The following is a 23121-nucleotide window of genomic DNA, read 5'->3' as shown; positions in this document are numbered from 1 at the left end:
GTGAGATGTGGAACACATTATGAATCTTCAACGCTGGTGGTAGCTTCAGTCTATAAGTGAGATTGCCTAATCATCGGAGAATGGGAAAGGGTCCAACGAAGCGAGGAGCAAAGCAAGCTGAAGGCAGTTTGTCTTAAGTTCTTTGTGGATAGCCAGACTTTGTCGCCAGACTGGAAATCTGGAGCCTTGCAGTGATCAGCATCAGATCCTTTCTTTGCTCATTGTCCTGCTTTAAGAAGCATCTCTTTGGTCTGAGTCCATTTTTGTTGAATATTTTTGGCAGTAGATTGAGCTGCCGGGGACGACACTGACAGTGGAAGTGGTAGTGGTGGTGGTGGTAATGGTAGCAATCCATAGACCACTTCGAATGGTGTTGATTTAGTAGATGTTGCTGGATGAGAGTTGAAGGCGAATTCAGCTCAGGGCAACAGTTCAGCCCAATCATTCTGGCGGGTGCCCACATAGGCACGAATGAACTGCTTGAGTGTCCTATTCATCCTCTCTGTTTGCCCGTTAGACTGTGGATGGTATGCTGAAGTGAAGTCGAGAGAGATATCGAACTTGTTGCACAACGCCTTCCAGAACTTAGCTGTGAATTGGGCTCCTCGATCAGAGACTATGTGCTTAGGCATGCCGTGTAGACGGAAGATGTGCGTGATGAAGAGCTTAGCAAGCTCCATGGCTGTGGGTAAACGAGTGGGAGCCACAAAGTGAGCCACCTTTGAGAACCGATCTAGTGTTACCCAAATCGTGTTTCCTCCTGAGAGTGGTAAGTCTACCACAAAGTCTGTAGCAATGTGTGTCCATGGCTCGTCTGGTACTGGCAAGGGTTGAAGTAGGCCCCATGGTTGACCAGATGGCGTTTTCTGTCTGGCACAATTAGTGCAGGAAGCAATGTTGGAGAATGTGTCTTCCTTCATGGTGGGCCACCAGTAAAACATTTGCAGTTTAGACAGAGTTCTGCATTGACCAGGGTGTCCAGCCAGTTTGTAGTCGTGAGCCCACGCTAGCAGCTTTTTTGTTATGTTCTTGGGTACAATGGTTTTACCCGCAGGTACAGAGTGAGTAGCTGCCAGGATAACTCTTTTCAGGTCCATGATGTGTTGCAGTTCATCTGGAATGTCCTCAGTGAGGAAGGAATGAGATAGGGCATCTGCTCTCATGTTCTTCTCTCCAGGACGGTATTTCAGCACAAAGTCAAATCTGTTAAAAAACAGAGACCATCTCGCTTGCCTATTGTTCAGGCGCTGAGAGTGGCAGAGGTACTCCAGATTTTTATGGTCTGTAAAGACTGTGATCTGATGTTGTGTTCCTTCGAGCCAAGGGCGCTACTCCTCAAATGCCATCTTTATTGCCAGGAGCTTTTTATCTCCTATTCCGAAGTTCTTCTCTGCTGGTGAGAAGCGATGGGAGAAAAATGAGCATGGGTGTAAGGCCTTGTAGTCACTGGCCTGTCTTAGCATGGCCCCTATGCCGACGTCAGAGGCATCGACCTCAATGATGATGGGCTTAACTGGATCTGGGTGTCGAAGACACAGCTTGCTCGAGAAGGCGTCTTTAGTTTCTGGAATGTTGTTACTGCCCACGAAGACCAATTGGTAACATTGTCACTTTTCTTCGTCATGGCTGTGAGCGGAACAGTGAGTGAGGAGTAGTTCTTGATGAATGTTCGGTAATAGTTGGTGAAACCTAAGAAACGTCTGAGAGCCTTTAGACCAGTGGGTTGTGTCCATTTCTTAATGCTCTCCAGCTTCTGCGGGTCCATCTGGAAACCTTGGTTGGAAACAATGTACCCCAAGAAAGGCACTGATTCCTTGTGAAACTTGCACTTAGACAGCTCGGCGTATAGATCAGTGGTCCCCAACCCTATCCTAGGGGCCCACCAGCCATTCGGGTTTTCAAGATATCCACAATGAATATGCATGAGAGAAAATTTGCATGCACTGCCTCCATAACATGCAAATTTTCTCTCATGCATATTCATTGTGGATATCCTGAAAACCCGACTGGCTGGTGGGCCCCCAGGACAGGGTTGGGGACCACTGGTATAGATGATTCTCGTGGAGTCTTTGCAGTACTCTTTTGACATCCTCCAGATGAGTGGTCATGTGTTAGATGACATCTTGATATTCTCCCAAGTATAGGACACATTTGTAGAGGAGGTCCTACAAAATGTCATTCATTAAATTTTGAAAGACAGCTGGGGCACTGCACAGACCAAAGGGCATCACTAGATTTTCAAAGTGACCGTCCCGGGTGCTGAAGGCTGTCTTCCATTCATCGCCAGAGCGGATGCGAACCAGGTTATAGGCTCCTTTAAGATCAAGCTTGGAGAATATCTTGGCTCCCTGTGGTCTGTCAAATAGCTCTGAGATGAGTGGTAAGGGGTAACTATCTTTCACAGTTATCTCATTGAGACCCCTGTAATCTATATGTGGACGCAATGTACCATCCTTCTTCCCCACAAAGAAGAAGCCTGCACCAGCAGGAGTCTTGGAGGGTCTTATGAAGCCTTTTTGGAGGTTCTCCTGAATATATTCGGACATGGCTTTATCCTCTGCCACAGAGAGAAGGTAAACCCGTCCTTTGGGTGGTTCAGTGTTAGGTTTCAGATTGATGGCGCAGTCATAGGGTCTGTGTGGCGGTAGTATGTCTGGAGCTTCTTTAGAAAAGACATCTTGAAACGATGCATACTGAGGCGGCAACCCCGGCATCAATGGGGTAGTTGGCATGCAGGGTAAAGGAGCGACCTCTATAAGCATTTACCATGGCAATTTGGACCCCAACATGAAAGCTCCAGAGTAGCCCAATTGAATTGAGGCAAATGCTGCTGCAGCCACAGTAGCCCCAGTACTATAGGGGGCATGGCCTTCTCAAACAAAGAAGGAGATGGTTTCAGAATGAAGAGCGCCGGTCCATAGACATACTGGTTCGGTGAGCTGGGTTACTTCGCCCAGTAAGGGCCTCTCCATGAATTGAAGATAAGAGTAGTGGAGATGTCATGGTGGTAGTGGGAATCCGCAAGTGCTCCACTAATCGTTGTAAAATGAAATTACCTCCTGCCCCTGAGTGCACAGATCAAGGATACAGGAAGAGAGAGAGGAGGAGAGGGTGCAGTAAGACCTAAGAAGAGTCCTCCTGCAGGACTTAGGTCTGCCAGTTTCCTGAACATATAGGGCATGTTTGAACAGCATGGCCAGCTTGTCCACAATACATGCACAGCTCCAATTTCTTCCATGTTCTTCTCTCCTTTGACGTCAGATGGCTGCGGCCTAATTGGATTGGTTCTTCTTTGCCAGCAACTGGACCCGAGGGAACAGGCCTGGGTGTGGACTTAACTCGAGCTTCACCCTGGAAGGGTCTTCTGGGAGTCTTGGTCTCTTGAACTTTGTCAGGAAGTCTGCGATCAATCCTTGTTTCCAACTTCACAACTTCAGCCAAGTTCTCAGGCATCTCACGAGCAACAAGCTCGTCTTTCAAATGAGAGTTCAGTCCTTCAAAGAAGAGGGTGCTCAGGCATTTAGGGTCCCAACTTAATTCAGACACCAGTGTCTTGAATTCGATAGCGAAGTCAGCTAAAAGTTTAGTCCCTTGCTTCAGGTGAATCAGTGAAGATCCTGCAGTGGTAAACTGGGCAGGGTCATCAAAAACTGATTTGAACAACTCGAGGAATCCATCAAGATCATGTAGAATAGGATACTCACACTCCCACAGCAAAAAAGGCCCAAGTCAACGCTCTTCCATCCAGATAAGACAAGATATAGGTGGTCTTGGCGTAAGCTGTAGGAAAATGGCTAGGTTGCAGGGAAAAGTGCATACAACACTGGTTAATAAAACCTCTACATCTCCAAACTTCCCCCGAGAAGCGTGTGGGAGCAGATAGAGGTACAATAGTCTTGACCATCACTTCTGGTGGTGTACCTTCTTTACCTGAGGTGGTAGGTAAGTTAATCTGTGCATGCAGCTGGTTGAATGCAGCAGTCAAGTTCTCCAGCTAATTCTGCTGTTCGGAGATTCGCTGGGCCAGGCATGGAATGGCCTGCAATGCGGTGAACTGAGCCAAATCCATGGAGTTAGCAATCTGTTATGGTTAAGCAGTGTTTGGGTGAATTCTTGGGTACTGTGGCAGATGACCATGCCCACGGGGAGGAGCCCCATGGGGAGCCACAGTACTGGGCTAGACTCAGGACGCACAAACACAGAATTAGCTCTTTTATTGTACAGCTTGATGAATACCACCAGAGGTGGCAGTAGTGAGGTAGTCTGGATGTAGCAGTTTCAGGACCCTCGGCAGAGGGGACCCTTCTCACCCCGTTGGTGTAGAGGAATTCCGATGTAGGTTTCCCAGCAAGGCAATGCTGTGGATGAGACAGACTGATAGATTACTCACTAGATGGTAGCTGTAGGTATGTGATTCCACCAGGCTGAAGTAGATGTACTGGCACCGAGGCAGGGAGAGCAGGCCCTCGAGGAGCAAGTACCTGATTCCTGTAAGGCACCTGAAATAAAGCAGAGGGCCCCCGAGGAGCGGGTTACCCAGGTTAGTCAGTACCCTGAAGGGCATAAGGAGAGCTTCCAGCGGCAGAGTAGCAGTGACCGGCCAAGACCAATCGTTGCTAACTCAAGTAAGGGCAGGCTAAGTAAGGGCTAGCAAGTAAGGGCAGGCTAAATACCCGGATGGCGTGACATCACTTGAGGGGGAACACCCCCAAGGTTCACGCCAATGTTGGAATAAAGATGAAGGTAGCGCGCACACCCTAGTAGGCAGGCCCTTGAGAGGAGCATGGCGGGAGGCAGCACCATAGCTGTTTCGGGGACGCCGGATAGGGCGGCTTGCAGACGCGGCAGTAGCCATTTTCCCAAGGTATGCGGGAGGAACCGTGAACAAGGTGAGGCAAACGGGGCGAAGCCGTCCAGGACCAACGGACGCAACACAATCTCGATTTTGAATAGTATTCCATCATTTAAATCTATTTCTAATGCATTTAAGCAATTAGGGAAACATGTTGGACATCAGCATGCGCCTATTAAAAAACACAATATAACTGGATTAATTTCTGGTGAATATTCGGTGCCAAAATAAGTGAAGACGCCATCTCTAACATGGTGAAGTTGCAGTTATTTGATAAGCTTTATCAAGTTCTCTTTAGCTTGTTTTGTATTTATATATTTGTATATTTATGCAATTGAAGGTTTATGAGTCAAGAAGCTTTTTGATACTACCTGGAGCAAAAAGTTCTTTATTTATTCAATTATTCTATCATGCAAGTTGGATATGCTGTTACCAAGAAATTGACAATCCCCTGATGAGATCCTCTTTTCAACACACAAACCCATGTTGGGGTACATTAAAATATACTTAAGAGTGTGTGCACCATGATTAACAAATAGGGAAGTTAAAAGGCATATTTATTTCATAGAGATAGAACTGGTTGTTTTGGCTCAAGGAGGCAAACATTATCCAAATATCAGATTTTTCTGAATAGCTACTATTGTAAAAGAATATATTTGGCTGTTATTCAAGATATTTGAAATTATCTAAAAGATATTTGGAAGGGTCTGAAAAATATATTTGCCTACGCAAGAGATGGAACTTGCCTATATTCACAATTATTGTGCCAAATCCACCTCCACTCTCATCCACAATTATTAATTCACTCTCCTAAAGAACTTATATTTAGCTCTTAAAGGAATACACCCCAAATAGATATTCTCATGTATTTAACCGGCGTGTATTTAATGGTATTTACTCCAGTTTAGGGCAGGCATTAGAACACCAGTATTCCATTTCCCCAAATAGTTATCAATATATTGTAGGGGTATGCAGAGCAAAAAATGTTTAGTTTTGTCTGTCATTTTGTTTTGCCTTTTTTTAAAGTGTCATTTCCTACTCATTTCATTTTTGGGGGAATTTTCCCCTAAGAATCATTTCATTTTAATGACCTTAGGCAAGTTACTTAACCCAATGTTCTACATCTACCTTCCGAAAGAACCTCAAAACCTGGCTCTTCCGGAAAGCTTTCACACTAGACAAATAATTCCACCTCAGCTCCCCCCCTGTTTCCTACCCTGCCATTGTACAAAATTAAATTAAACTCTTAATATATGCTGTATTAACTTATGCTATCAAGCATGTTAAGGTAATACTATCTTGTAAAACAGTTATTTGTATGTAGCCAGTTACTCAGTTATGCTGTTATAATGTACCATGTCATTATAAGGTTCGCCTTAAGACATCTTGTTATATGTTATATGCTGGTCTCAAATTGCAGTGACTGGGGCTGGTGTAGGTGAAGCCCTAGACTCAGTCCTCATGAAAGCATGTCCACTAGCTGTCGGCGTGGGCTTAGCAGGTTTGCCTACTAGGCAGCGTCAACCACGCCACATGTTGGTGGGGCGCGGCCTACTAGGCAGCGTCAACCACTTCATGTTGGTGGGGCGTGGCCTCCTCACCAGTGGTTTTTCTTTGGAGCTGGTCCTGCCATTTCTTCTCAAAGTGGAAAGGCCTGGCCTCCCTGTCCCGCTAGTGGTTTTCTTCAGCAGCGCTAGCCTTTTAACAATGAGGAGGGTCTGGGCAAACCCATAGTTTTTCTGCTCCCATCATGCATTAAAAAAAAAAATCTGTGGGCCAGATGAGGCTATGCCAAAAAAAAAAAAAAGCATGGTGGGCCAGATCCAGCCAGTGAGCCATAGTTTAGGGATCCCTGTTCCATTCTGTTCCCTCTGGTCTCATCCCTCTCCTCCCCCCTGCAGGCTACCTGGGAGGGGAGAGGAGGGGAGGGGTGAGGATGCAGTAGAATGGAGAGGGCTCTTCCCTGCTGTTTGACATTCAACACAGCTAGGAGAGTTCCCAAAATGAAAACCAATCTACATACAACACATTGGGGAATTCTTAAAATTAAATTCGTGGCCAGGAATTTTATGATAGCTTGCTCTGAATGCAGACATATCAGTAAAGGCTCAATGCACCATGTATGCAATGTATCAAATCTACTCCCCTCAAACCATGCCTACCCCCTTGTCTCCATTGATTGGGAACAATTACGTGTGAGTGAAATTGAGGAGATAAAATTTCTTGTACTGTGGGATGTCTTCTCTTAGCTGGACAGAAATAGCCTGGCTGAAGAATGGAATAACAGCCTCCATACTATATCATGTGAAGGGATGGATAGCATCCTATAAGTTACCATACATGATTGTTTTGGACATTAGTCCATTAGTTAAATGTCAAGTGGATTGTGAAACTGCAGGAGGATCTTGTGAGACTGGAAGACTGGGCTTCCAAATGGCAGATGAAATTTAATGTGGACGAGTGCAAGGTGATGCATATAGGGAAAAATAATCCTTGCTTTAGTTACATGATTTTAGGTTCTACCTTAGGAGTTATCACCCAGGAAAGAGATCTAGGTGTCATAGTGGATAATACATTTGTGCTGTGGCAGTCAAAAAAGCAAACAATGTTGGGAATTATTAGAAAGGGAATGCCTCTGTATTGCTCCATGGTGCTCCATGGAATGCCTCTGTATTGCTCCATGGTGAGACCATACCTTGAATACTGTGTGCAATTCTGGTCATCTCATCTCAAAAAATATATAGTTGCACTGGAGAAAGTACAGAGAAAGTTAACCAAAATGATAAGGGGCATGGAATGGCTCTCCTTTGAGAAAAGGCTAAATAGGTTAGGACTGTTCAGCTTAGAGAAGCAATGGCTGAGGGGGGATATGATAGAGGTCTACAAAATCATGAAAGGACTTGAACAGGTAAATGTAAATCAGTTATTTACACTTTCAGATAATAGAAGGACTAGGGAATACTCCAGAAAGTTAGCAAGTAGCTAATTTAAAACAAATCTGATAACATTATTTTTCAATCAATGCATAGTTAAGCTCTGGAGTTCATTGCCAGAGGATTTGGTTACAGCAGTTAGTATAACTGGATTTAAAAAAGGTTTGGATAAGTTCCTACAGGAAAAATCCATAAACTGCTAGTAATCAATAAGGAATAGTAGCTTGGTTTCTATTTACTGTTTGGGTACTTGCTAGGTACTTGTGACTTGGCTTGGCCACTGCTGGACACTGGATGCTGGGCTTGATGCCAGTATAGCATATCTAATGTTCTTACTTTTTTCTGAAGACTAGAAAGCAGGGTTTGCTGGAAACTGGATGTATTATACTATGAATAGATATGTCTGTAAAATTACTGGCTTCAAGTTTGTTTGAACTGCTGATATAGTAGTTTAGAAGTAAACACCAATGAGATGCTGTTATTAGTGAATACCAACTACAGATATGCAATTTCACTTTCTGTAATAATGATCAGCCTTAATGGATTCACATTGATTAGGACTCACAATGCTAAGGATGTCTCCAAGATTGAATGGATTAGACATTGGCAATTAGAAGACACTCGGTAGGGAAGGAATTGTGTACTCACTGAATAGAGTAGAAGGCATCAAAAAATGCAACCCGCCCAAAATGTGTAGATGTTTTGGTACAGTAATTGAAGTATATAAAAACATTCTCAAAGGAGAAGAAAAATGTAACAGTTTTTAAAGCACAAGCACCCAATAGGCTGAGAAGAAATTGCTGTCCTTTTTCAAAAAAAAAAAAAAGGACAAAAAAACCCCTCATGGCATAGGGCAAGCTGACCTTGCTTCAGTTAACAACCCACACCAAATTCTCAAATTAGACAATGAGTGAGGGATTTACCTGCCTGAAAGACAAGGACTGAAGCCATGACACATACAGTGGGCAAACAAGGCTACAATGGACTTTTAATATGCATTGTGTGACAAATGTATCCTGGCCAACAATTAGCACCATGTGACATAGGAGCACTAAAGCAGTTTCAAAGAGTATGATAACTGTAACATGGCTCCAAAGAGATTGTCACCATGATACTACAAGTGATTTGGTCTTCTAGCATGATTACTAAGATGCAGTTTAATATATTTGGTACACTGGAGAATCCCAGACTTCAAAAGATGAGAGTGAAGGCTAGGGAGAAAAGCCCTCCAGAGGGCATAAATGTGAACATTTATCATTGATCCAGATGAGTGAGAACATGTGCACTCAGAGGCATTTGGCCCAAAAGGCCAGCCTGTGAAGGTACAAGTGCTGGCCTTAATTGTGGGCCCGAGGAATAGCAAGAGTGCTGGCCTCTAGCACTGGGGTCCTGAGGCAAAGGTAGGACTTTAACATGGACCCTGGATGGGTGGTAGGCTTTGAATACAGACCCCTGGGGAAGGGGCAAGAGCTCTCCATGCATGGGAGGAGGGAGGCAACAGCACAGATTCTGAATGTAGACCCAATAGTTAAAGCAAGGCACTCAGGGGAAGAGACTCGGAGAAGGGACTGCCGTTTTCCTGAGGGAATTGTATTCTTCAGGTTAGCATGACCCTGGAGTGGCAGGGTTCCCCCATTTGGGGAAATGCCTTACTACTGCATATGAACAGTTTGCTCAACAAAGGAGCTCCCCAGATGGACGTCAGCTGTAATCAGTAGGGCAAACCAAGAGAAGAATACTGTACCTCCAAAAAAGGAAAATACAGCTTTGATCAGCAGTGAGTAGTGTGTCGTTTTGTTTTTTTTATCGGCAACTAGCTCAAAGGAATGAGGTTTCCAAACTGACAGATTGGGAAATTACTTTGCTCTGCACTGTGAAATGATGTCATCCATCAGTGTGAATCCACTGAGGCTGCTTATCATTAAAGAAAAAGAGGTACAAACCTTTGTGGGTACTGTTTCCTTGAGCAAATTTAAAGGGAAAGTAAGCTTGCACTTTCCTTTTGAGAACTAGTGCAGAGCCAAACACAATCCTGGGAAGTGGAGAGGCAAGAGCATAGGTCTTGAGCATGGGGTTCCAGGAGGGGGCAAGAGAGCAGGACTTGAGCATAGGCACTTTGGGGGGAGTAGGCGGGGGGGGGGGGGGGGGGAGTGTATGTATCTTAAGTGCCAGCTCCAAGGACCCCCAGACCAAGTATGAGCTGCAGGGACCTGTGGGCAAGAACCAAGAGCTTAAGTCTTTTTCCTTCCCATAGACTTGAAATTGCCCCTATTTTCTGCAGAGGAAGATAACGTGTTTCTTTTCAATAAATTATATAGGAGAAAGCAAATGGTCAAAAAAATTGCATCGTCTCCTTTTTTACCCTATATAGTTACAGATTTTACATTTCTTTCATAATAGGTATATGTTTTAAGTGACAAGACCAACAGTGAGCCAACTTTGCCTCAGAGTAGGTATCTGAAAACTGAAGATATTTTCCAAATTTTTCTTTTACCAAATTTAGATAAAATTTCTTGCTGTTCCTCACGACTGGAAAAAAGGATCTTGGGGTTCAGTCCTTTCATATTCATGTTTTCCCATGGTGGACTGTCATGATTGGGTTTGTCTTGTGGTTCCACTTCCACTTCCAGATTCACTTGAAACAAGTCAGGATACTTTTCTTGAATATCACAGGCATCCAAATCATACCTAAAAACATGTTTGTTATAAGAAGTAAAAAGTACAATTCAAAATGGTCAAGCTACATTCTACTTCTCATTAAAAATGTATTGAGTTTAGCTGACTAAAGGCCTGATTCACTAAGCATTTTTGTCATCGATACAGAATGAAAGAAAAGCCTTAGTGAATCAGGCCTTAAGGAAGAGAAAAACCAAATGAGATGTTTTAATCAAAACAACTGGATCCATCTAAACCCATGCAACAGTCTTCCACAATACTCTATCTTGTAATCCCTCTTCCATCAGCAGTTTCCCTGTCATCCCATGTCCCCAGAACACAGCTACTAGGCTTGCATCCCACTCAGCTCCACTGACTCCCACTTAGAACTCTACCTGAATAAGAAATATAGCTCTAGTTTTCATGTCCATCTACCTTAGTGTTCTGGATACCTCCCCCTTTCCCCTCAAGTACCTTCTGTTTCCAACAAGAAATGGTATTTGTTTCTCCTTGCACTGCAATTTGAGAATGCTTCTTTTTCATTATATGAGGCTTATGTTTCCCACTTATATAGTTATTTTCCATTTAATAAATGTGTCAAGCACTTATTTTACCCCATTCAGATTTCCTCTTCCTTATTTTGCCTGACATTTATGGATTAAGATATTTTATAATTATTCATTATATTGTACTTTCACTTTGTAAAGTAGCTTGGACAACCTGTACCACAAATATAAAAATATATGAGTGATGGAGTAATTTCAAGCATTCGAGCCATAGAAAATCACTATCACTCTGTTAGTCTAAAGTAAAATATTATGAGGATGACATTGTGATCAATGAAATCATCAAAACACCGAAGTCTTGATTAAATTCCCAAATGCAGCATATGCAGGATTGGAAGACTGACCTTTTCAGTGAAAGTTTTATAGAACTCTACTACTGAAAGAAATCTGGAGGCCAATATCCTTCCAAGTAAGACTACAGATGTGATTGTTTGGGAGGATGCAGTGGTTTAGGGGTATTTTATGTTATTTTAAGCAGTTGAGGTAGTTTGCATTTTGTTATGTAATGTAGGTTTTCATTTGAGGTACAGTTGGTAGGATAACGTATAAGGCCTATATAAAGACCTTCATGCTCACGCCAGTTGCACAGAATGTCAAAATGAAATACTCTATGAAGCCCTTATGAATGCAAAAATATCTTTTTAAGTGTAAATCAAATTCGAACTCCTAGGCATCAATAGCACTGATGGCATATTATGAATATCTTTTGAAAACCAGTTACCTTTTTACACTAAAATGCCACAGTGGCATACTGCAATTGTATAGAACACTATATACCCACAGGAATTAAAAATATATTTTAAAAAACCCCTAAAGTCAGATATATGAAACTAAAAGTAATTTACAAGAAGTTACATATACTTTGTGTGTTTTGAGCCTCATTATCATTGGAAATTTCTACTAACTAATCAACAGTAAGACCAAAAACCATTATCTGATAGCTGATGCCTATTTGAATTTGTAGAGAAAGCAAATGTTGCTTACCTGTAACAGGTGTTCTCAAAGGACAGCAGGATGTTAGTCCTCACATATGGGTGCCATCACAGGATGGAGCCCAATCACGGAACACTTTTGTCAAAGTTTCTAGAACTTTGACTGGCCCCTACTGGGCATGCCCAGCATGGCACTAACCCTGCAGCCAGCAGGGGTCCCCCTTCAGTCTTGTTTAAAAAGCTACAGGAAGTGCCAAAAAATAAAATAAGAAATGTAACGAACCCAACACTGCGGGGTGGCGGGCGGGTTTCATGAGGACTAACATCCTGCTGTCCTGTGAGAACACCTGTTACAGGTAAGCAACATTTGCTTTCTCACAGGACAAGCAGGATGGTAGTCCTCACATATGGGTGAGTACCGAGCTGAGGATGTCCGAGTATGCACCAAATGTACCCAAAGACGTGAAACAGGCACAACAACTGGGGTAGAATTTGGTAGAGGGCATCCTGAACCCTAACGGGCAGGAGGGTGGGTGTTGGTACGTCAAGTTGTGAATAGGTTACGCAGGACACTTGTGAATTCAAGTTGTGAATAGGTTACGCAGAACACTGCTCCGTAGCAATCTTTACACATCTTGAATCTCCAACAAACTGATTCTCTATCGGCGACAGACTCTTTCCCAGCACGCTAACCAACAGACTCACACAGCTTCTTACAAACGGATTCACCCTCAGCGACGGACCCTCACTCAATATTCTATCAGACGGATCCTCATGCAGCTCCACTTCCCAGCTCTCCAGCAGGCGGATTTTCACTCAACACTTAATACGCAACTCAGCTACTCTAATCCACAACAAAAGAAACATCACTCAAGGCTACCCAATCCCCATCCTACACCACAGTCTCATCAACACTGGAAAATCACCTATGCATTACCGGACACGCTCCCACAGAACCCTCATCCCAATCATGATCTCTCCCGTTACCCAATTCCTAGGGCTTACAGTATTTTCATTGACACTCTTCAATGCACAATCTCTCACAAAGAAATCTCACATTCTCAATGATCTGCTCCTCGACTCAAAGCCAGACATCTGTGCTATAACTGAAACCTGGCTCAAACCTACAGATATAGTCCTGATAAAACAGCTACCTACTCATCTGTATGATTTCTTCTCACTTCCCAGACAAAACAAAACAAAAAAAAAAAAAAAAAAAAAAAAAAAAAGAGGTGGAGGCCTTCTCTTAGCTGCCAAAAAAGAGCTGAGGCTAACCCTACAAATAACCAAGGCTACCTCTAAAATAGAAGTAGGCCTCTTCAAATCTAACTCGCTGCAAATCCTCCTCATATACGCTCCCCCAGGTCTTCTTGACTCAGACGCCTCCCTTATGGTAGAAACCATAGCGAAGCATTTAAACTTGGATTCCCCTGCGATCATCTTAGGGGATTTCAACCTGCACATTGATTCAACCCCACGCTCAACCAACTGCGAAGCATTTCTCACCTCCCTCACGGCCATGGGCTTCAAGCAAATTATTAACAAGCCCACTCATAAAGCTGGCCACACACTAGACTTTATCTTCATTAACTCTGGTTTCACACAATCCACACCTCCCACATGCATCCCAGTCCCATGCTCCGACCATTCACTGATCTCCACCACCCTCAAGGTGAAAGAAAGTCGGTCATCTCAACCTCTTCAATCTACAATTCACTACAGAAGAACATGCACTTCAGATGTCCTCAGCGAACACCTAGCCAAAGAACTTCCTAACCTAGATATCTCAAACCCAAACACGGCACTAACCTCATGGCACAGCATCACCAAAGCGGTAGCTAACAAACTATGCCCACTGACAACCAAAAAAATCAATCCGGCTTTAAAAAATAAACAACCCTAGTTCTCCAATGATCTCCGAAAACTTAAGCAAGATCTTAGACATAAAGAAAACAAATGGCGCAAGACCCCTTGCCCAGTACACTAACTGCCTACAAATCCACCCTCCACTTATACAGGAACACAACTCTCTAACATAAAGAGACTTTTACACTATCAGAATTCACGATCTCGTATTAGACACTAAGGCCCTGTTCTCCTAGGTTTCTGATCTCACAAAAACCACCACCTCGTCCATCCCAGACGACCAAGCTCAATCTAAAGCCAATGATCTTGCATCCTTCTTCCAGAGCAAAATCTCCAACCTTCTAACTAGCCTTCCCCCTAGCTCTACACCTCCTCCTATCTCCCTCTCTTCCTTCACAAATACGGGAGCATCTCTCGAATCATTTGAACCCACTTCCACCATGGAGATAGAAACCATACTAAAGAGAATGAAACCCTCCACCCATCCTTCCGACCACATCACAACTAAACTACTTCTATTGGTGCCAGACACCATCTCCAAATTTCTGGCCGACATCATAAATTGCTCTCTTTCACAAGGAATTTTCCCTGATGCTCTAAAACTCGCCACCCTCAAATCCCTGCTTAAGAAACCGAACCTAGATCCTAGGAACCCGAACAATTTCCGCCCTATCTCCAATCTGCCTTTTGTCGCTAAAATCATGGAAAAATTAGTCAATGCTCAAATTTCGGAGTATCTTGAAGACCATAAAATACTCCAGCCTTCCCAATACGGATTCCGCAAATCGCTAAGCACTGAAACACTCATCTCCCTCACAGACCACCTCATCATGGGCCTAGACAAAGGGCACTCCTTCCTGCTAGTGCTCCTCGACATCTCAGCAGCTTTCGACACGGTGAACCACGGCATCCTCCTAAACCAACTATCCAACATAGAGATAACAGGAACAGCCCTTAGATGTTTCGACTCCTCTCTCAGTAGTAGAGGATTTAAAGTCAAAGTCAATAACAGAGTCTCCTCGCATTAGTTCCTCACTAGGAGTACCTCAGGGCTCTTCGCTATCTCCCACACTCTTCAACATCTACCTCCTTCCCCTCTGCCAATTGTTAACAAACCTAAAGCTGAAACACTATCTATACGCCGACGACGTGCAAATTCTGATCCCTATAACTGAATCCCTTACTAAAACACTTAAGTTTTGGGACAACTGCCTCCAGTCCATCAACCTCCTCCTCACCAGCCTCAATTTGATACTTAACTCTGCCAAGACGGAACTCCTCCTCATATCACCGGAAAGCAGCAATATCCTTCAGCTGACCCAACCCAACACCCTAATCACTCAAGCAAGAGACCTGGGAGTAATAACTGACAACCATCTGAACTTAAAGAAGTTCAATCAATCACACTACCAAGGACTGCTTCTATAAACTTCAGGTGCTAAAAAGACTTAAACACCTCTTACACTTCCAAGACTTCAGATCAGTTCTCCAGGCCATTCTGTTCTCCAAAGTAGACTATTGCAACTCCATTCTGCTTGGTCTTCCTGCCTCCGCTACCAAACCCCTTCAGATGCTCCAAAACGCAGCCACTAGAATCCTGACAAACACCAATAGAAGAAAACATATCACGCCCATCCTCAGAGACCTATATTGGCTTCCAATAAGCTTCAGAATCATTCACAAATTCCTTACCATCATTCATAAAACCATTCACCACCAGGTCCCCATCGATCTGCAACTCCCACTCAGACGCCACACTTCAAGACCCATCAGGGAAGCTTACAAAGGATCTCTGCACGCCCCTTCCACCAAATCCACACATTTGACAACCACCAGAGAACGGACCTTCTCGACAGCGGGACCAGCCATCTGGAATGCCATCCCTCCTGATCTCAGACAGGAACCTTGTCTGTTGACTTTCAGGAAAAAAACTGAAAACCTGGCTGTTTCAACAAGCCTTTCCCCCAACCTAGGCCTGCATCAACTATGCCACAGATCACATACTAAGTCCATCTGTTCAGTGCACGCTATCTCAGATAATGCATTTACTTTGTTATAGTTACCGAGTTACCTTTCCACTTCTGGTTTCTTCTCCTCCCTAGTTCCATTACCCCTGCTCATTGTAACTTTTGCATCTTTGCATCTTTGTTATTCTTATACCCCTGTTCCATGTAAACCGATATGATATTATTGTATCATGAATGTTGGTATAAATAAATAAATAAATAGGACAGATTGGACGAAGATGGAATCTTGTCTTCCGGCCTTGTCCAAGCAATAGTGGGCTGTAAAGGTATGGCGAGAACTCCAGGTGGCAGCCCTGCAAATGTCAGAATGCGGCACTGATCATAGGTGTGCGACTGAAGTCGCCATGGCCCTCACAGAGTGTGCTTTAACACGGTCTTGAAGTGGAATGCCTGCTTGTTGATAGCAAAAGGATATGCAGTCCGATAACCAGGAGGAGAGAGTCTGTTTACCCACAGGCTGCCCCAATTTGATGGAATGGAAAGAGACAAACAACTGAGTACTTTTCCTGTGGGCAGCTTTACGGTCTAGGTAGAACGCTAGAGCCCATTTACAGTCAAGGGTATGCAGAGCCTGCTCTCCTGGGTTGGAATGGGGCCTGGGAAAAAAGGTAGGTAGTATAATGGATTGATTGAGATGAAACTCCAAAACTACCTTAGGTAAGAATTTAGGGTGAGTGCGTAGTACTGCCCGGTCCTGCAGATGTTTAGTGTAAGGCGGATAGGTAACTAGAGCCTGTAATTCATTAACTCTGCGAGCGGAAGTGATTGCCAAAAGGAAAATCACTTTCCATGTGAGATATCAAAGGTCACAGGATTGAAGAGGCTCAAATGGTGGTTTCATGAGCCTAACCAAAACTAGGTTGAGGTCCCAAGAAGGGGCCGGAGGACGCAGAGGAGGCTTGAGGTGAAGCAAGCCTTTCAAAAAACGTGTTACAGGGGGTTGTACAGATGTGGGAACATCCCTGACACCTTTATGGAAGGCGGCTACCGCACTGACATGCATCCTGATGGAGGACGTTTTTAGACCCGATTCTGACAAGTGCCAGAGATAGTCCAGAAACTTCGTGATTGGACAGGTAAAGGGGACAAGGGATTGAGAAGAGTACCATGACGTGAGCCTGGTCAATCTGTAAGAATACGATGTCCTCGTGGAAGACTTCCATGAAGCAATCAGGACACGGGAAACTGGTTCAGAAAGGTTAAGTGGCTGAAGGGATTAACCTTTCAACATCCATGCCGTCAGGGACAAGGCTTGAAGATTGGGGTGCCATAGGCACCCGTCATTTTGAGTGATTAGAAGCGGGTCCTTTCCCAAGGGAATGTGCCTGCGAATGGAGAGATCCTAAAGTATTGGAAATACTGGAAGTATTGGAAATACTTCCACTTCTCTTCTTCGAGAGAAGTGGAAGTGGAGGGAACGCATATAGGAGACCGGTTGCCCATGATAGGGAGAACGCGTCTCTTGACTGATAGTGTTGGCTGCGAGTGAGAGAGCAGAAGTTGTCTACTTTGCGATTTTGAGGTGACATAAAGAGGTCTATTTGAGGATAACCCCATTGTTGGAAGATCGAGTTCGCTTCTGAGGGGTTGAGAGAACACTCATGCGGTTGAAAGGTGTGACTCAGCTTGTCTGCCAACACATTTTCCACTCCTGGCAAGTAGGTGGCCCTGAGGTACATCGAGTGGGAGAGGGCCTCTGCCCATATCTGTGCAGCTTCCTGACACAGAAGTTAGGAACCCATCCCTCCCTGTTTGTTGATGTACCACATGACCACCTGGTTTTCCGTCTGGATCAGGATGACTTGATTGGAGAGGCGAGCCTGAAATACCCTGAGAGCATATCTGATTGCTTGCAGCTCCAGGAAATTTATTTGGTGTTTGGCTTCCTCTGGAGACCAAGAGCCTTGTGCCTGCAGATCGGCCACGTGGGCTCCCCAGCCGAGGTTGGAAACATTGGTGGTGAGAGTTATTTGAGAGTCTGAAGGGCAAGCCTTGAAGGAGATTGACCTGATTTCTCCACCAGGCGAGAGACTGACGGAGTGAGTCTGTTACGTGGACAATGATCGACAGGGGCTGAATGGATTAAGTCCATTGTGACCTTGGAGTCCACTGCATGACTCTCATGGCCAAGCGGGCCATTGGGGTGACCTGAACTGAGGACACCATGTGTCCCAGGAGGATGAGAAAGTAGTGTGCAGTCGTGGAGCGCTGAGACTGCAGCTGGTGTGCAAGAGACACGAGAGTGAGAGCTTGCTGTCGAGGCAGAAAAGCCTTTGCCTGCAAGGTGTCCAAGTCTGCCCCGATGAATGATAAGGTTTGAGATGAGACTAAGTAGGATTTTTCGTAGTTGACGAGAAATCAGAGTGAAATTAGAGAGTGTGTAAAGTAAGATGTACGGACGACAGAGCAGCTTGCTGAGTGGGAGCCCTGATTAACCAATCATCTAGATAGGGGTAGACATGAACACCTTGAGTCCTGAGGAAGGCTGCAACTACAACGAGACATTTTGTGAAGACTCATGGTGCAGACGCGAGGCCGAATGGAAGCACTCGGTACTGATAGTGCTTGGGGCCTACTAGAAACCTCAGGTATTTGCGATGAGATGGAATTATCGCAATATGAGTGTATGCATCCTGGAGGTCTGGAGAGCAGAGCCAGTCTCCTCTATGTAGAAGAGGAAGAAGAGAGCCCAAGGTTACCATTTTGAACTTCTCTAGCTGGAGGTACTTGTTGAGGGCACGTAGATCTAGAATTGGACGAACGCCTCCCGATTTCTTGGTGTTTAGAAAGTACTGGGAATAGAACCCTGGGCCGTGCTGAGAGTAGGGTACTGGTTCTATTGCATTGGACTGGAGGAGGAGGGAGACAACCTGTTCCAGAAGGATGGAGTGATCGGATGTTCTCCACGTTGGTAGAGGTGGGGAGTCCGGTGGAATGGAGAGAAAGTTCAGATGATAACCTTAAGCAATTAACGCTAGGACCCACTGGTCCGAGGTGATTGAGTGCCACCTGTTGTTGAAATGGCACAATCGACCTCCCACTGGTATGTGGGGCAATGGAAACTGGCTGCTGCTCTCTATGCAGGAGTCAAAAACCAGAAGCAGGGCCTGGTTGAGAAGCTGCTTGCGGTTTTTGTTTTCATGTCTGACAAGACTGGGCTTTCTGAAATGGTCTCATAGAACAGGTTCTAGTTGGTGGCGGGTAGGACTTCTTCGGGTGGAAGAATGACTTTATAGAGTTCTTCTGGAAGGGCTGTTTTGAAGAATACTCAGAAGGCATCAGAGAGAGCTGTCTTAGGGTCTCATGATGATCCTTGAGTTCCGCCACTGTTTGTTGAATCTGCTCGCCAAACAGATTATCTCCTACACAAGGCAGGTCGGATAATCTGTCTTGCACTTCAGGGCGAAGGTCAGAAGACTTGAGCCAGGCCCATCGCCTTGTCGAGATAGCAGCTGCAGATACCCTGGTAGCAGTGTCAAAGATATCGTAAGATGATCTGATCTCATGCTTGCCTGCCTTAAAACCCTTGTTTATTAGTGTTTGGAGTTGCCCTTGAAATTGCTGAGGCAGGGAGTCTTAAGTCTTGTATCTGCTTAAATAAGACCCTATTATATTGGCTGATACGAGGCAATTTTGGAGATGAGCATTGATCCCTGGAAGATACGGCGACCAATGGCATCTAGAAATTTCTGTTCCTTGCCTGGGGGAAAGGAAGTGTGAGGTTTTGATCTCCTTGATCTTTTCTGGGCAGATTTGACAGCCATAGATTGGTGATCCAATTGAGGTTTGTGAAAGCTTGGAGCTGACTGAACAAGATAGGTGGTGTCAGCTTTCCTGTGGACTGGAGCAACAGAGCCAGGATGTTCCCAGTTCTTTTTGAGGAGATCCAGAAGAACCCGGTGGCTAGGAATGGAGGTTATTTCCTTGGGAGCATCCAGGAATTGTAACAGCTCCATCATTTGATGCCTGTCATCTTGTTCAGTCTGCAATTGGAAGGGAACCAATTCAGACATTTCCTTCACAAAATTTATAAAAGAAAGGTCCTCTGGAGGAGAACGCTTTTTGCTTTCAGTAGGTGAAGGTGGTGAAGGCAAATCATCGGTGTCTGGTGAAGAATCATCAGTCCAGGTGTCGTAGGGATCAGCACCTGATCCTCTAGGGACTAGAGGACGTGGCGGTGGGATCCCTGAAGGTCCTGGTCGAGGCTCCAAAGGACGCGAAGGAATAACTGGAGGCACCAATGAGGGCATCAAAGGCACCTGCGCAGGCATCGATGGCATCTATGGATGGCTCGGTGGCACCAGACGTATCAGCATCGATGGCTAAGGCATCGGCAGAACTCCCGATGGAGGGATGCAGAACGGTGTTTTTCCTCCCAATGACAAAGCAAGCAGGGAGGGCACCAGAGCCATCGGTGACCCGGGGTCCATCGGTGGAAAAGCTGCCATAAACACTTCCATCCTCGAGAGCAACGGTGCCAACGCTGCTGGAATTGGGTCAGTAGACTGTTCCGCAATTGGTACCGGTGTCAGAGGAACCTGGAGTCGATGCATCGCCTTGTCGATGGCCTCCTGAACCATCCAGTTCAGTTCTTCACTGACACCTGGAGCAAGCAGCCCCAGCTCCGGAACAGAAGAAGGAGGCAGAGGCATAGCCGGAGGGACCACCGTTGAAGGCAGAGTTGCTGCTCCCGATACCCGATCGGGTGATGGTTGCCTCTGTGACCCGGTCGCCGAAAAGGTCTGTGCCTTTTCTGGACGGGGTTTCTTCGACAGTGGCTTGGACGATGGCGAGGTCAATGATTTCGCTCCCTCGATGGTCCGAGATGTCTAATGCCAATGGCGATGTTTATCTCTACAATCCCCTCGGTCCTGAGGGGGAGTAGAGGGTGTCAAAGGCCAAGAAGTCATCGATGCTGGCATGAAGTTGACTGTGCCGTTTCTGACGACGTCTATGCAATAGATGGCATCGGGGTTTGAGCACGGAAGAGAAGTTCCATCTTCTCCATTCTAGCCTTGCGACCTTTTGGTGTCATGAGGGCACATTTGGTGCAGGTTAGGACATCGTGCTCACATCCGAGACACATTATACAGACTTTGTGAGGGTCTGTGATGGACATGGTGCGACTACGGTCCGGGCACTGGCGGAACCCCGACGCCATGGCCATGAAAAAATTGAGCCACGGTACAGTTGACGGCCAGTAGGCCGTGAGGGCCAAACTCAATGGTAATCGACGGAAAACGGGTAAAAAAAAAAAACTCACCAGAGTACCGCGGGGCTTGAAAAAGTTGAAGGAGGGACCCCTGTGGGGTAAATTAAATTTTAGTAATTCCGTGAGGAAAATTTCTGTCAGGAATCTCTGCAGAGCTCCTTAAATGCGTGGCTACTGCTGCGTGGAAAAAAGAAGACTGAAGGGGGACCCCTGCTGGCTGCAGGGTTAGTGCCATGCTGGGCATGCCCAGTAGGGGCCAGGCAAAGTTCTAGAAACTTTGACAAAAGTGTTCCTTAATTGGCTCCATCCTGTGATGTCACCCATATGTGAGGACTACCATCCTGCTTGTCCTGTGAGAAACTGGCAACAAATTGAAATTTTGTTTTTGCATTTAAATTTCATAAATAGTACTCCTCGAAGCAGGTTACAAAGTGAGAGCTATTTAAATCTTCTATTAAAGGAAGTTTGTGAGCAGTGATGAGGATTGGACTATCACTTAGACCTATACTCGAGACCCTCACAGCCAGATGGATTTTCAGGATATCCACAATAAATGTGCATGAATCATATCTGTAAACAATGAAAGCACTGCATGCAAATATGCCTCATGCATATTCATTTTGAATATCCTAAAAACTCATCTGCTTGGTGATCACCGAAGAAACCAGTGATTTAAATAATAACACTATATACCCATGACACTGTTTTTAATAGGCCATGTTGAAATACTGCAATAAAGAAAAAGTCCATATACTGAAGATTCAAAGATATACCAACATACGTTGCAAATTTCACAGTGGTAGCATTTCGGGGCACAAATCCTGTGTGGAACTGAAGCTGAAACATCTTCATTGAAGCCATCTAGAAATAAAATATCACCAATATGTTACCAAGTAAACGAAGTATCAAGTGAAATAACCTATTTCATTCAACTACACTAAAAAATAAAAAAATAAAAAAAAAGACTACCGTATTTTTCACTCCATAAGACGCACTTTTTTTCCCCCAAAAGTGGGGGAAAAATGTATGTGCGTCTTATGGAGCGAATATTAAAAAAAAAAAATCTAACAAACCCCCCCCCCCCCAAAGACCTGCCGACTTAATTTACTACAACCCCCCACCCTCCTGACCCCCCCAAGACCTGCCAAACGTCCCTGGTGGTCCAGCGGGGGTCCGGGAACGATCTCCTGGGCTTCGGCCGTCGGCTGCCAGTAAACAAAATGGCGCCGACGGCCCTTTGCCCTCACTATATCACTGGGACCGACCGCTGCTATTGGTCGGTCCCAGTGATATAGTGAGGGCAAAGGGCCGTCGGCGCCATTTTGTTTACTGGCAGCCTATGGTCGGTCCCAGTGATATAGTGAGGGCAAAGGGCCGTCGGCGCCATTTTGTTTACTGGCAGCCGACGGCCGAAGCCCAGGAGATCGTTCCCGGACCACCAGGGACGTTTGGCAGGTCTTGGGGGGGTCAGGAGGGTGGGGGGTTGCAGTAAATTAAGTCGGCAGGTCTTGGGGGGGGTTGTAGTAAATTAAGTCGGCAGGTCTTGGGGGGGTCAGGAGGGTGGGGGTTGTAGTAAATTAAGTCGGCAGGTCTTGGGGGGGTCAGGAGGGTGGGGGGGTTGCAGTAAATTAAGTCAGCAGGTCTTGGGGGGGTCAGGAGGGTGGGGGTTGTTAATTTAAAGGGTTGGGATGGGGTTTTTTTTGGGGGGGGGGGAGGGGTTCCCAGAGAAAGAAAAGTTTTCTGATCTGGGGAGTGGACCGAAATGGCCCTCCCCAGTCCCGAAAACAAAATGGGGAGGAAAAAAAAAAAAGCTATGCACTCCCCTAATTTGCTCCATAAGACGCCCAGACGCAGAGCCAGTTTAGCACAAATTTTTTTTTTTTTTTTTTTATTTTCCCCCTCTGAATCCTAGGTGCGTCTTATAGTCAGGTGCGTCTTATGGAGCGAAAAATACGGTATATTGTTCCCTTAAACTTCTAAAAGAAAATGTATTTATGTTATTCCTTGACTTGAAAAATGTTTAAGTAATCCAATACTATATAAAAATTCCTTTTCAGGTAATAGTCAGTTAAAATCTT

At 45.1% G+C, this 23121-nt stretch overlaps 1 protein-coding gene across 1 annotated transcript in view; it reads right to left on the bottom strand.

Annotated features, from left to right (window-relative positions):
• The window catches only part of GAK (cyclin G associated kinase), an 832466-nt gene that overhangs the window by 366475 nt on the left and 442870 nt on the right, over window positions 1-23121 (bottom strand). Inside the window, 2 exon segments of the mRNA XM_029601806.1 lie at window positions 10280-10473; window positions 21825-21904. Coding sequence (XP_029457666.1) covers window positions 10280-10473; window positions 21825-21904 — 274 coding nt within the window.

This window comes from Rhinatrema bivittatum, chromosome 1 (genome assembly GCF_901001135.1).
Source record: "Rhinatrema bivittatum chromosome 1, aRhiBiv1.1, whole genome shotgun sequence".
Taxonomy (NCBI): domain Eukaryota; kingdom Metazoa; phylum Chordata; class Amphibia; order Gymnophiona; family Rhinatrematidae; genus Rhinatrema; species Rhinatrema bivittatum.
Note: the sequence above shows the minus strand (reverse complement) of the source record. Positions and strands in the feature narration are given on the sequence as shown.